The sequence below is a fragment of the Aethalodelphis obliquidens genome, unplaced genomic scaffold (genome assembly GCF_003676395.1).
Source record: "Aethalodelphis obliquidens isolate GAN/ISIS:26980383/991018 unplaced genomic scaffold, ASM367639v1 scaffold35, whole genome shotgun sequence".
Taxonomy (NCBI): Eukaryota; Metazoa; Chordata; class Mammalia; order Artiodactyla; family Delphinidae; genus Aethalodelphis; species Aethalodelphis obliquidens.
Genome location: NW_020837979.1, coordinates 12,118,190 through 12,134,220, shown reverse-complemented (window position 1 = coordinate 12,134,220; position 16,031 = coordinate 12,118,190). Strand labels below are relative to the sequence as shown.

Below are 16,031 nucleotides of genomic sequence, written 5' to 3'. Positions count from 1 at the left end.
GACGTGTGGTTTGAGAAGACTGGGGACTTGTCATGTTTTCATTGGTATCTGCTCAAGTGGGTACTAATATGTTGATACTTTGCAGCTGATAGTGACTTTCTCTCTTGAAGCTTTTACTGGATGTTACAAATTAGGTGAGCACAAGTCTCCACTGGCAACTTAATTTTTTTAAAGTCACATGATCACCAATATCATTGAGACTAAACACATCCCATTCAGTGATTTCTCAGGGCACTCACAGACATGAAAGGGGCCTCAGGATTCATCTTACAATGAGAAGAAATAATAGTGAATTTTTTTATCTCCAAGGAGTGCAGGTCTCTTGGTTTCTCTGTCTTTATGTGTAAAAGGAGGTCGTTGGAATAGGTGATCTACTCCTCAGTGATTGATACAGTGCATCTCTCTGTTAGAGGTCATTAAGACACAGGTTGACTTAAGATTCATTCTTACTGCACCTTGGTCACTGCTGAATATAAGATAACCTGTTAAATTTCTTCAAGTTTTCCAGTATCAACAATCTACAAAATGTTACAAATGGTTAAGCAAAGAACAACCTAAAGGGAAAAATGTAATATATTAAATATTCTTCAAAAGATTCCTTGCATCCATTTTATTTGTTGTTGCTGCTGTTAGCTGTGGGTGTGTGTTTGTGTGTATGTGTACATTCGGTAAGAATATTTAACATGTGATCTACCCTCTTAACAAATTTTAACAATAGACACTGTGTTTTAGATCACATCTCTAGAACTCAGTCATCTTGCATAACTAAAACTTTATACCCATTATTTTAATAGAATTTTGTCCATACTTGATCATTTACATGACAGAACAGCAGAGTGAAGACACACAACCTAAGGTGGTCCTCTGATATAGTTTGCTTGCATCCAGAATGAACACCAGCTCATATCCTCAGTCTTGTCCAAGGACAGTGTTAACCGTCTTGCTCTCTGTTACAATGTAGACCAAAGAAACGTTGATCATCTGGACGTTCCGCGGCGTGTTGCACTATAAACTACCTGCTGATCAAAACATTTTAAGTAAACCCGATGATCAAGAAATTGCAAGAACTCTTGGTGACTTGTAAATATACAAGGTCAGAGGATGGAATGCAAATACTTAAAAAATTCGTGACCTTCCCTAGCAGTGAATATGGCTCGGGTCCAGAGGTCTGAGGCAGGATGGCATATGCCCCTCAAGATAGATAGCAAGTCATCGCACCTTGTGTCTCCTGCCACAGAAAGTGAAGCACAGAGGTGTGTAGGCCTCATGAAATGTTGAGAGAGCACATTACATTCTTAGGAGGTAGGGGGGCTACCACATCCCATTGATCAGGTATATTTAGAAGGTTTCCAAATTGCAGGAGGCCCACAGCAGGAGAGGACTCTGCATCAGGTTCAGGTAGCAATATGAGCAGCTCCATCGCTTGGACCAAATGGTCTAACACATCACCTGGTGCAGGTTACGTTTGGATTAGATAAGGATATCGTGAGCACACTCTGAAAAGCTCTATTATAAACCCACATCTTAGATTTGTAGACTTGTAGTGCAAGATCATGACATCCTTAAAAAATAAAAATATTATACACTATTCAAAAATCAGCTCACGGGATGTCACAGACCTCTGGTAGATGTGTCTATGGGACATTAAGAAGCTGTGTGATTGGGCTTCCTACTGTAACCTGGTAATTTCACACTCATCAAATTATCAGGGTGGGTGGGTCGCAACCTCAGTCAGTCTTAGAAAGGAGATGGTTCATTTAGGATTGGGCCTGAGCAAATTCAGCAGGCACACTTCATTTCCATGGACAAGTATCCCAGGTCCCCATATCACATTCCAATCTTGCCCTAACACCTCTGCATCGGCTTATATTTTGGCTTCATGGGAGTGGTAAACCAGCTAATTCCATAGGGGAAAAAAAAACCTCCAGGCTTTGTCCGTGGCTATGCCGGTATCATGTGTTGGTCTGAGCAAAGATGTACAGTTCCCACACTACAGCCCAATCAATGGCAGGATCTGAAATAAAATGTTAAGCTAGCAGGTACATGAGCAGTGCCCCTGGTTATCATCTTAGTCTGCATAGAGAACTGGCCCGAGATAAGGGTTTACAGCGATTTCAAAGTAGCTGGTTAATCAAAGAGAAGATTGGCAGATCAGAGATTAGGAGTCTGGGGAAAAAGAATGTAGATAAACCTAAGGACGTGGGCATGATGTAATTGTAACTTTGTGTTATGTCAAAAGTCTGCAGAGGGGCTTCCCTGGTGGCGCAGTGGTTGAGGGTCCGCCTGCCGATGCAGGGGACACGGGTTCGTGCCCCGGACCAGGAAGATCCCACATGCCGCGGAGCGGCTGGGCCCGTGAGCCATGGCCGCTGAGCCTGCGCGTCCGGAGCCTGTGCTCCGCAGCGGGAGAGGCCGCAACCGTGAGAGGCCCGCGTACCGCAAAAAAAATTATCGGCAGAACATCTACCACAGACAAGACTTCGAACAACCAAGCACCAGAAGATTCTTACATACCTGAGCAGATTAAGTAGCCCCAGACTTTGTCACAACTACTACAGTATTTCCTCTGCATGTCCATGAATAGAGCAGCCCAGGTGACATGGGTGGAGGCTGTGCAGATGCCCAACAGCATGAGCCCATGTCCACCACGTCCACCACCTCGAGCAGTGTAGATCTCATACTGTCATCTTTGGATATCAGTGTTCCCAGCATTAGGCATCAATACCAGCACCCACATGGTGGTATTTTGTACCCCAAATCACTTCCTCCGTGAGATGCATTGCTCCTGGGATTAGTTGCAATCTGGATAGAGATTAGCCTTCCCTACCCACAGAGCCTCAGTTGCTGTTACTATCTACGGATTCACAGAGCCTGTGGTTTGCCCACAGGAGAAGCCACTGGATCAAGGAACTTACTTTGTGAAAAAAGTCATATAACAATAGACATCTATCTGATCACAGCATCCATTAATCCTACCAAACGCAGTATTACACAAAGGAGGCTGCTTAGGTGTGACATCTTGTAGACTTAGGAAACTCTCCATTAAGATATTCTGTATATTTTGAAAAAGTGACCATGATAGCAAGAATAAATAGGTTTGAGCCAAGGGTGAAATTTATAGCAAGCTCTTTCATCATTACACACAATGACCAATTTGGGAAATGCCTGCTTCCTGTCATGCAATTTGGGGCCTTGCTGTAACAGAGTTTCTTATTCCTAGAAGTATATGTCTACCTGAAGATTCTGTAGGATATTCTAAAGCTGTATCAGTATGTGGTAATATATGTCCATAGACTGATAGGCAATCCAGATATTTACTATTTTGCCCAGGTAATTAGCTCTGCTACTCAGGAAGTGATAGTTTTCGGCCACATATTGTGAGACTGAGAGAAATATGTCTGCACATCTGAACTGAGGGACACTGGAGACCACAGGAAAAATCCAGACGATCATTGCCCCCAAATTCCCCTTTCAGTTTTTGAGATCATTTCATTTTGAGAATCTAGCCATTTGGGGTATTTGTGTTCTGTAGGACTCCTTTACTTATCTCACCACCTTGGCGCTGGTTTTGGTTTTATCTCCTCTCTGAGCCTGGAAACTCTGGGTGTTATCAATCTCATGAGGGATCAGATGACTGTGCAAAAGTTTAAGTCCTACTCTTCCTACTTTCGCTTCCTTTTTCTCCCAGTGCATTCCACAATCTCTTTCAACTCAGTGATGAACTAGTATTTTCAAATAATTTATTGAGTCTTAAATTCCTCAATTTGAAGGCTCCTGTCTGCTTACTTCTATATATATTTTCCCATACACCTTGAAACCTAATGCAGTTGACACATTGGGATTTTCACTACGCTTGCTGTGGAGTCCATTTTCTTAGAATAGACAATCAACTCTGAAATACTTCATTTTCTTAACGAGAATTAAGATCATGTTGTTTTGTTCCTCCATTCATCCTTGTAATTCTATCACACTGTTCTGACACTTAAGTGGCAGGACCCCTTGTGCGGTCAGATTTCATTTAGGGCACTACTGTAAATGAAATCTATGCAATGCATACATTTTATGTACATTTCCAACTAAAATACATTTTTTCATGTTTATTTTCAGTTAACAACTATGTCATGTGAACTTATTTATTGTTTGAAAACTTTTCTTATGACAATATACTACCAAATTTGTCATATCTAAAATACTATTTCGGTTAAATATTCTCAATATTGTTTTCAATTTGGGAGTAAAAAGAGACATGTCATATCTAGGTTTTTCCTGTTGCACATGCAGTAAACTTTATGTCCTCCATTATTCATTTTTTGCTGTTTATAGTCAAAGCCCACATTTGAAATTGCAAGCCTTTTCACTCAGAAAAAAGAGGCAAAAAAAAAAATCTTTTGGCACTGAGATCTTTTATTTTCTGTGAATTTCAAAGAGCCTATTTAAATATTCAAAGATTAAACATTTTTACCGATTATTCTCATTCATAGTCTTCCTGAGGACAGCTTGTGTAGAATACTTTCTGGAACATGTTAAAGGAAGAGGTCATCTAAGTATAAAGAAGTAGGAAGTTGAAAAAGAGGGAAAATACCAATTTACCAATATTACCAAAAATTATCCTGAGGAAAATATACCCCAGACTATGCATTTGCAAACGTGTTAAACTTTTGTTGCCATGTATTAGTGTCATTTGTCTGATTATTGGACTGGATGCGTTTAATCGACAAACGTAGACAAGGCAGAGAGGATGAGGTTGACGTTTCCCTCAGCCTCCCTTTCACGTAACTGGTTGCTACAGGACACAGGACCCCCTACCTTCCCCTGCTGCTTCTGCCAGGACCAGGCCATGCAGCTGATACCTTACTTAACATGTGGTGCCTGAGATGTAGCCGAGACACTCGTGGTCCAGAGCCCTCAGCTGCAAACTATTCCCCTGAGATCGCCAACATCTTCCTCTTATACAGACGCAGAGAACCTAATGTGAGTTCCCCAGAGAAGGTGCACTTGGGGCAGCTGAGCAGCCCGAGGCGGGGAGGTTTGTGTTCAGGGCTGTACCACTGTGGGAGGAGTTTGTGTACCTTGATGACAGTAATAAACTCCAGCGTCCCCAGCCTCCACCCTGCTGATTTTGAGTGTGAAATCTGTCCCTGACCCACTGCCACTGAATCTGTCTGAGACTCCAGAGTCACGGTTAGAAACCTTATAGATCAGTCATTGTGGAGACTGGCCTGGTTTCTGTTGCAACCAATTCAGATAGGTGTTTCCATCACTATGTACGAGGCTCTGACTAGACTTGCAGGAGATGGAGGCAGTCTCTCCAGGGATGACAGTCAGGGAGAGTGGAGTCTGGGTCATCACAATGTCCCCACTGGATCCTAAAATCATGACAAAAAGTACCAAGTTCCATGAAAATATTAGCAGCCATTTTTATCATTTCCAATTCTTATTTATTTTATCTAAAATGCGACTTTGTTTTACTCTCATTATCTGTGCTTGTCATCTGTACAACAAAATTGTACAGTCACAGTAATGAACCTGACATCTGTGAAGTGCAAAGAGGCCTCTAACCATTACCTACACCATCCCTACTTCCCTTGTCACAGTCCTGAACAAAGACCAGGTAATTGTTTCTTCTGGAAACTTCCTCACTCTCACAGATCTAAACATCCCATGCCAGTCTGCAGGACAACTCATACATATCTAACATGCAGACAGACCACACATGGTGAGCAGTGTTGCCTCCAAACTCATCCTCAGTCTCATCTCCCCTCCATCCTTACCTGGGATGCAAAGCATTAGCAGCCCAAGGAGCTGAGCAGGGAACCCCATTTTCAGAAGCTGGAATTGATGAGTCCTGATAAGTCAGAGCAAGACTGGAGCTGAGCTTTTATCTCACACTTGCAGGGGAAGGTCCTCCCTCCGGAACAACATGCAAATCCCCTGGTGGGGGAGGGGGGCAGCTGTGTGGAAAGAGCCAGGGGGAGGGAGGGAGGGGCTCAACTTTGGGCAAAGTGAAATAAAGGTCTTCTGTGTTTAGATGAAAACCAATAGCAAAAGTCCTTACTGCTTGGAATAGTGGGAGGAAGAATCCCACTGTGAAAGTCCGGATTGATTGCAAGAACCCAGTGTACGTGGCCTGCAGCTCTAAGAAAGCATACGAGACCCTGAAGTGAAGACATGTGGGTCCAGGGTCAATATCCGGGAGGGGAACAGTCATCTTGCTCTGATTCTTCCAGGCTGATCTAGATAAGAGAACAGCTCCTTCCCCACTAGTACTGACCATCAGAACTTTCTCCAAATAACTGCATAGAGTTAAGCTGTTTCAAGAGCTGTCAGGTAAGTGCAGTTCCCAGGTTACCTGTTTAAGAATGTTAGAAACAGGTGTTAGAACTGGTCTTTTCTGGCACCTAGTGAATGAAATTTCAAAGAGCACTTAAGCCTGACAGGGAAAAAATATGTCTGTTGTTCAGAGAGTTGACAGTTCAGTTTAAGACAATAAGGAAAGGTAGGGCTTCCCTGGTGGCGCAGTGGTTGAGAGCCCGCCTGCCGATGCAGGGGACGCGGGTTCGTGCCCCGGTCCGGGAAGGTCCCACATGCCGCAGAGCGGCTGGGCCCGTGAGCCGTGGCCGCCGAGCCTGCGCGTCCGGAGCCTGTGCTGCGCAACGGGAGAGGCCACGGCAGTGAGAGGCCCGGGTAGCGCAAAAAAAAAAAAAAAAAGAAAAGGTATAAGAATTTTATGCCTAAGACAGTAAAATGAAATACCTGAAAACCAGTTTTTTCAGTCTGGTGCATATTCTATCATAATTCTATCTATATCTCTATCTCTGTCTCTCTTCATATATATATAAAATATATATATGCCATATATAATATAAATATATAGGGCAGACTAATCAAAGGATTTTTTTGATGAAAAACTTCACTTGGGATGATGGAACAATATGAAAAAAGAATTATTTTATAATATATTTTTCTGAGTGGTGCTTAGAAAGACTCTTCCCCTGTTGCCTCTTTCCCATCAAGGAGAACCAGGTCCTGCAGGATTTCCTGATTTTTGTCAGCTCTGTGTGAGAACCTAAGCTCCCACTGCCTGTGTGTTGGAAGCCACAGCCATGAGTCTACAGTTCAAAAGAAGACGCAGTTTGTGCGAAGAGCAATGATGGATCCTTTATTTTAATGTCTCAGGGTAGCCTGTGTCTATCATTGACACCTTCCTGGGCCTTTATTTAAGAATGGTCCATAGGGAACATGGTTCCAGGCTACCACTGCTCAGAGGGTCAGTCTGTTACGCCAGCTTTCATTAAATAGGAAAACAATGTGACTGTTCTCACATGTCAGCCCGGTGCAGGTCATGGTGAATTGAACGGCTCCAGAAAAATAGTGCCAACGTCAAATTGCTTTTGTCCTGCAAATAGAATTTGGAGAAGTTGAAAGAGTAGACTTTGTTTTCCTATTCAAGTTTGGGTAATTGCAATCCAAGCCAGACTTAATTGACCATGAAGACAAATTAACAAATTAACTAGAAAATTAACTAGTAAGATTCCACAAGCATGTTTGGTGTGCATATTCTCTGGGAAATACTTAAGAATAAGATTTTGAAACAATGCTGAAAAGATAACTGAGCAAAAATTATGTTCACCTTTAAACTCAGAACTTTATGGCGATAATATCATTTTCTGAGAAAAATCGTGGTGTAGAAGGACATGCAGAAATACATTATGTTCCATATCTCACTAGTCAAAATATTATTTACCTTTTTATTTTATTCTATTTCTTTAAGTTTTTGCTATCTTTGACCTGGTCTCTTTTATGATGCTAGCAAATAGATTCTGGGTCTTACTTCTGGCTTCTGAAGATACCAAGACAGATAGGGGTTTCCACTAGGTAGCAGGCTGCTGTCCTGAAGACTCCAGCCCTTTAATTAACCATGCAGTGAAAGAAGTCAAAAGATAAACATCTGAAAAAAACAAATATGAAGCAAAATGGAGAAGGTATTATAAATATTAAAGCTAGTTTTATACAATTCTTTTAACAAGTATTAAATTAAGAATTGTTTTTATGCACTCTTACTGAATGAATTCTGTTCCCCTAAAAATTATAATGAAGTTTTAGACTCTAGGACCTCAGAATGTGGCATTATTTGGAAAATATTCATTGTCGATATAATTAGGTAATTAAAATGTGGTCATACTGCAGTATGGTGGGCCTTTAATGAATATGACAGGTGGCCTTACAAGAAGAGGAGAAAGGACACAAAGACAGCAATACACAGAAGAGACCACGTGAAGACAAGTGATTGGACTTATGATACCACTAGTTCGGGAAAACCTGGGGCCACCAGAAGGTGAAAAAAGGGCAAGGAGGGGTCCTTACCTACAGGTTTCAGAGAGGGCCTGGCCTGGACAACACCTTAAATTCATACTTCAAGTTTGCAGTCCTGAGAAAGGATCCATTTCTGTTGTTTTAGGCCACCAAATTCCTAGTACCTTCTTACAGAAGCCTTAAGAAACAAATAAGCCAGCAATGAACATGGAAACGTAAACTGTGGGAAAAAGTGAAAGTGAGAATTCTGTCGTGTTTTCTTTTGTTACAAATCAATTTTCCAGAAACCCCTTTTTAAAACTATTCTTTAAGATGGATGAATTTCAAAGAGAATTTGTCTCTTTTGTGAAGTTACCAGAAAACTTTTAAAAGTCTCCAATTATTATTTGTTGTATTATGACCAACTGTCCTAAAATATACAGAAAATGTAAACTCTCTTAAAAACTCATTCTTGGTCAGGAAAGTCTTTGAAATATTCCTTTCCTACCTTCAGAGAGAAATGATAAGACTTCTGATTCTAAAAGAGGCTCTCTGTCCCGTGTATGTGACAAAACCATGTTAAGGCCTGTAAACAAAACTAACGAGCAGTCAACACTAGTCACTGCACACCACGCACCAATAATAAGAGTGTTTCAGGGTCGAATGAGTGACCTCCATGACTTCCGGGTGGGGAGCCGACCTCTGTGAGTCTCTAATTTTGACCACAGTCAACTGAATGAAGAAGGTCTTAGGCAGGCAGCTTCACTGTACTTTTGTCTCTTGTCAGATACTATTAGCCTGAGGTCCTTAAAAGTGAAAGCCAGTGTCTGATATTCATGGCCTGGGAAGACTGTCTTGTTGGTGTTTGCGTTTGTTTTCCTGCTGTCCTTTCTCTGCGGGATGGAGACTGTGATACTGTTACACACTCAGTGCAGGGTGTTCCGTAGACGTTGCCACCCAAACAGCCCAAACCCATGGTGCTTTGGACAAGATTAGAGACACACGGAGGCCTGTTCACCTCCTGAATGCAAAGGGCTGTTCTCTGTGTTAACAGGAGAGAGTTTGTCCTTAAGGGAGAGTTGAGATCAGCCCACTCAGTAGAGGGAGTTCTCCGGCTGAAGGTGGGCTGGACTGGACCCTGAGCCCTGAGGCACCTGTGATTGGAGCTGGTTACCTTTCAAAACTAATAGCAAGTTCTCACCCCACAGAGGGCAAAGTCCATGGAAAAGCATTTTGGCTCATAGGGACTTCAGGAATGGCTCTGTGAATGTATTTATCCCAACTTTATAAGTTTTCTCACACCCTGGAGAAGCAGGTTTGATTCCCTGCCTGACTTTTCTGAATCAAGACCTTACTCTCCATGTTCATGACAGAATCTGTATCTAAATGTTTGACTCGTTTTTGTTTCCTTTCTCTTGGAATAAAGATAAAAATCCCATATTTAAATATAACTGATAAATAAGATGAGTGGGAAAATCATGTGCTGGAGATGAAGACTTTTGTCTGTAAATGTTAAACTATGTTCTGTATCACACTCACCCACAGACTAACTGGACAAAGTAAGACAATAATTTCATTGATTTGCCTGCCTGAGCTCTCACTGCCCTATAAGTTCTTCACCTCCTCTGGGATCTTCACTCAAAGTTCACCCTTGCACTCCAAAGATGGTCTTCTTACAAGGCATAGCTTTTCTGGGTGTTTAATAATTTTTTCCACCGTCTACATGTGAGGATTTTTGGTTTGACCTTGTAAGAAAGTCTAGGTCACTTGAGAAGTGGGGAGTGGAGAACAGAAGAAGATTCCGAGCACCAAATGAAAGATTCTAGTCTATTAAATTTTAGTTGAAGCTGCCTTTGGATAAGAGTTTGTATGGTAATCCAAGATCTCAAAGGATATAATTTTCTCCAATTTTTTATATAGATAAGGAGGTGTAACTGAAAAAAATGGAGACTATAAGCTGACTGATTGCTTAATAACTTGTAAGGTTGCCATTTCTGAGCGAGTCCCAGAAGAGAAGAAGACTCTGCACTAAGTACAACCTGCAGTGGACTTTATGACCTAGTGGACCAGTGAAGCTAAAGTGCCTGGGGTTAGATAGGGACAGTGTATGGAGGCTACAGAAAGCTCAGCGGGAGAAGCACAGTTCAGATCTCCAGAGTATTGGAATAATGCCATAATCCCTTCTGAAGATACCGATTCCCTTTTTTTTTTTTTTTTTCCTCTCACTGTTGTGGCCTCTCCCGTTGCGGAACACAGGCTCCGGACGCGCAGGCTCAGCGGCCACGGCTCACGGTCCCAGCCGCTCCACAGCACGTGGGATCTTCCCGGACCGGGGCACGAACCCGCGTCCCCTGCATCGGCAGGCGGACTCTCAACCACTGCGCCACCAGGGAAGCCCCCAATTCCCTTTTTTTGATATGGGTTCTGATTTGCTATTAATTCCTTGTAGAGACTACATGCTGTCTATAGGCCCGAAAGGAGTCCTGTGACCTGGGTTGCTCTTTCTGAATTGAGTGGTAACTGACCCACTGGTCTATAAACATATGCATGCAAAAGAGCATTCTATCATCAGGTAGAAGTGGGATATTAAGGCCAGGGCTTGATTCTGTCCCCCAGGCACACAGGATTTACCCATGTAGGTTGTTCAAACTCTCTTGGCACCAACGCTTGCAGACTTCCCCCTTTTCTCTCATGCTGTACCTACAGGCTTCTGGGGATTCCCTTTAGCAAACTGATTGAAGAAGAAAATAATTCAGATCCAATTGATGTCATATATGCTTTCATCTTTTCAAAGTAGATTTTTATAGCATTGAAGCCCACTTTAAGAATAGTGGGGTAAGACCGTGCAGGAAGAAAATATCTCAGTGGGCAGGACTTGGGGTTATGTGCTCTAATCCACTTTGCCTTGCACAGAGATAACCTGTGTCAGAGATCTTTACTAATTCAAGAGCAGTGATTAACAGTTTGGCCAAATGGTCGGAAGATTGGATTAACCATGACTGGAAGGTTGGTGAGAAGTAGATCTAAAGCAGAGTTTTCAAATGCATCTTTGAAACTGGGCACATTTCTTGGAGTGCCCCTTAGTATTTTCAGGTACAGAAGTAAAATTTAATAGTTAATAGAAGATTACAGTAACACAATACATAAATATCAAATTGGTTAATCCATTAATGAGTAAAAGATTTGAGTTACTATACACCGAAGGTGTTGTTGTATATGGCAGTGGGAACATGGGTAGTGGAAAATATAAAGTTATAAATGTTAACTATGGCTGACTTGGTACAATGGGAGAAATAAGAGCTCTTATCTATATCTATATTTATGTGTCTATCTATCTATTATCTATCTATCTATCTATCATGATTTCTCACCTTCTTCTGAGAGGCAGAGGTAAGAGGAAGGATACATGCAGATTATGGGTATTTCATGTTGGATTAAATAGTCAGGAGTGCTTGTGAGGAGAGCACCTGCCCTTGTCCTGCCTCTGAGTGAATTATGTCTCCCTCTGCTGGTGATCTAGAGTTGAGACACGTTAAGCTTTTTTCTACAACCTTTATTTATATACAATAAACTGCACATGTTTAGCATAGACAATTTGGTGAGTTTGCATAGATGCATACACTCATGAAATCTTTACCACAATAAAAGTTTTAGACATATCGTTCTCCTTCAAAATTTTCATCACATCCCGTTGGGTATTTTGTTGTTGTTAGGATTTTATATTTTATTTATTTTATTTTATTTATTTATTTATTTTTGCGGTACGCGGACCTCTCACTGTTGTGGCCTCTCCCGTTGCGGAGCACAGGCTCCGGACGTGCAGGCTCAGCGGCCATGGCTCACGGGCCCAGCCGCTCCGAGGCATGTGAGATCTTCCCGGACCGGGACACGAACCCATGTCCCCTGCATCGGCAGGCGGACTCTCAACCACTGCGCCACCAGGGAAGCCCCATTTTATTTTATTTATTCATTTTTAATGATAATACTGAAATCTCCCCTCCTAACAATTCAGTTCATTATATGGTCCTGTCACTTTAGGAACTGAGCTGTACAGCAGATCACTGGACCTTATTCATCTCAAAGCTGAGACTTTATACTCATTATTTTGAAAAGGTTTGTCCATGCTTGATCACATGCAGAGCTGAGCAGGAGAATAAAAACACACAAACGAATACAGTCTTCTGGAATAGTTTGTGTTTATCTAGAGTAAAAGCAGTTCACATCCTCAGTTCTCCCCCAGGACAGTGTTAATTCTCTTGTTCTCTGTCACAGTGAAGGCTGAAGAAACTTTGATTGTCTGGACATTCCACAGCGTGTCGTATAATGCAGGACTGGATTGATGGCATCACGTTCATTAGATTCGACGGGCAAGAAATCGCCAGGACTGTAAATGACTGGTAAAAATATACGTGCTCCAGACAATACGATGCAAATCCTACCCAAATTCATGGGCTGCCAATCAGTGGATATGGCAGGGGTCCAGATGCCTGAGGCATCTCAGACTGGCACATGTTATCCAGGGTAAAGAACAAGAAATTGAACCTTGTCCTCCTACCACTGATGGTGAGGCAGAGTGTTTGTGGGCTCGGTGGAATGTTGACACAATACATTCCATACTTGGGTACAAGACACCACCCATTTGTGGCTCACACAGAAAGCTGCCAGGTCTGAGTTGGCGCAGGGAGGAGAGGTCTGTGCATCAGGTTCAGGTCATGATATATAAGTGGCTGTGTCACTTGGGCCATACGATCCAGTACATATGTTGTTGCATGATACATCTGTGATAGATAAGGATATTGTGTGTACACTCTATGAACTGTAATAGAGCTCACATCATAGATTTCTAGGGTTCTAGGGCAAGACGATGCCACCCTCAGGAAATTAAAAGAAACAACCATACAATGTTAAAAAATCAGCTCTCAGAATGTCAGGGATGCTTGCTAGACATGGCCTTGGAAGTGAAGTAGCTTCGTGATTGAGTTTCCCATTATAATCTGGTAATTTTCTTTTTTCTTTTTTTGTGGTACGCGGGCCTCTCACTGCTGTGGCCTCTCCCGTTGCGGAGCACAGGCTCCGGATGCGCAGGCTCAGTGTCCATGGCTCACGGGCCCAGGCGCTCCGCGGCATGTGGGATCTTTCCGGACCGGGGCACGAACCCGTGTGCCCTGCATTGGCAGGCGGACTCTCAACCACTGCGCCACCAGGGAAGCCCTCACCACCATTTTTAATCCCACCACATAGAAGCCAAAGAGCAACTGTGTGTGTGTCAACTAGATTCTCTTTGTGTTTCCATTCCTGCAGTCTTCCCACATTTTAAAATTCTTAACTTTTGTGGAAAAAAATCCCCTCATATCATTCTGTATTCTTCCAGTGTTCTATAGGGTAAATTCTATGCCCTACCGTTTATTTATTTTTTAGTCCCTACTTTTGGAATTTTAATATCTCACATTTTCTTTCTGTGAAAGGTATTGAGACAAATCAGATATGTTTAGCATTAGGATATTGTAGGGACTATGGACTTACAACTGACTATTTAGACACTCATAACCCCAAAGTCTTACTGATGTTCTCAGCTAACTCCCCCTGAGGACAGCTGTGTAGACTGCTGTCTAGAACATGGTAAACAGGTAGGAAGATATGTAGTAAAAGGGAGAATCAGAAAGTGGGGAAAGTGGGGAAAAATATTCTTGAATATTATGACATGTTATCTTAAAAAATATATCAAAAACTGCTAAACCCATTATGTTGCGATAAATCTGCTTCAGTTGTCCACCTGTTACACTGACTACATTTATTTGACACCTACCTGTACCTGAGGGAGGGAGAAGTAGGATGCGCTTTCACTCACCTCTCCTTCCTCAGGTCTGTTTGCTCAGAGGGCACTTAGACCCTTCCATTCTCCTGCTGGTTCTGTCAGGCAAGGCTCTGCAGCTGATGGGGCCTTAACTTGTGATGTCTGAGGAGTAGAGGAGGCTTTCATGGTCCAGAGGCCTCAGCTTCAAACTACTCCCCTGATTCTCTAACATCTTCCTCTTACACTGACTCAGAGAATCTGCCTGCCTGCTCCCCAGACAGTCAACATATGTGGGCAGCTGGGCCACTCGGAGAGGGATGTTTGTGTTCAGGGCTGTACCACTGTGGGCGGATCTTCCATGTCTTGCTGGCAGTAGTAAACTCCAGCGTCCTCAGCCTCCACCCTGCTGATTTTTAGTGTGAAATCTGTCCCTGACCCACTGCCAGTGAACCTGTCTGGGACCCCAGAGGCCCGGTTGGAAGCTCCATAGATCAGAAGCTGTGGAGACTGGCCTGGTTTCTGCAGGTACCAATTCAAGTAAGTGTCTCCGTCACTATCTTGGAGGCTCTGACTGGATCTGCAGGAGATGGAGGCCGGGTCTCCAGGGATGACAGACAGGGAGAGTGGAGTCTGGGTCAGCACAATATCCCCATTGGATCCTAAAATAATGAAAGAAAACAACAAAGTTCTGGACAAAATTTATGAAACAGTTTCAGAATTTCTCTTCTGTTATTGACGTCAGGCTAATTTTTTTTTCTTTTTGATTCCGAAGAATACCCAAAATACCCAATTTCAAAAAGAACCCAAGATTTACAATGCAAAGAGGTCTCTAGACGTCATGTACACTTGACCACTCTTTCTATGCCACCATCTTCACCAGAGGACAGACACTGCTTGTTCCTTCCAGATTCATCCTCATTCTCATATCACTAAACATCACATGTCTTTTGCAGAGGGTATGGTATGCTTCTAACATGTGGACAAAGACACATGAAAAGCAGTGGTGGTGCTCCCAGAGCTCACCCTCCCACCCTCCTTCTCATCTCCCCTCCGACCTTACCTGGGACCCAGAGCATGAGGAGGCCCAAGAGCTGAGCAGGGAACCCCATTTTCAGAAGCTGCAATTGATGAGTCCTGATAAGTCAGAGCACGACTGGAGCTGAGCTTTTATCTCACACTTGCAGGGGAAGGTCCTCCCTCGGGAACAACATGCAAATCCCCTGGTGGGGGAGGGGGGGCAGCTGTGTGGAAAGAGCCAGGGGGAGGGAGGAAGGGAGGGGCCCAACTTTGAGCAAAGTGAAATAAAGGCCTTCTGTGTTTGGAATAAAATGAACATCTAAAATCCAGACTTCTTGGAATAGTGGGAAGAAGAATTCCACTGTGAAAGTCCCGGTTGATTGCAAGAACACACTGCACGTGGCTTGTGGCTATAAGAAAGCATACGAGACCCTGAAGTGAAGGCATGTGGGTCCAGGGTCAATATCCGGGAGGGGAACAGTCATCTTGCTCTGATTCTTCCAGGCTGATCTAGATAAGAGAACAGCTCCTTCCCCGCTAGTACTGACCACCAGAACTTTCTCCAAATAACTGCATAGAGTTAAGCTGTTTCAAGAGCTGTCAGGTAAGTGCAGTTCCCAGGTTACCTGTTTAAGAATGTTAGAAACAGATGTTAGAACTGGTCTTTTCCTGAGACCTCATGAATTATATTTCAAAGACCACTTAAATCACAAGAACTTGACAGTAAAATGAAATACCTGAAAACCAGTTGTTTTACTCTGGTGAATAATCTATCATAGTTCTATGTCTGTCTCTCTCTCTCTGTCTCTTTCTGTCTCTGTCTCTGTCCCTCTATCTCTCTGTCTCTGTCTCTCTGTCTCTCTGTCTCTCTCTCTCTCTCTATATATATATGTTTTGTACATACACACACACACACACACATATATAT

At 42.8% G+C, this 16,031-nt stretch overlaps 1 gene segment (V, D, J or C); it reads right to left on the bottom strand.

The window, feature by feature from the left end:
• Positions 1 to 13,904: 13,904 nt before the first annotated feature.
• On the bottom strand, positions 13,905 to 15,219 carry LOC113632142 (immunoglobulin kappa variable 2D-29-like). The segment is given in 2 exon segments: positions 13,905 to 14,745; positions 15,147 to 15,219. Coding segments are annotated over 2 exon segments (560 nt in total).
• Between the last annotated feature and the right edge of the window lie 812 nt (positions 15,220 to 16,031).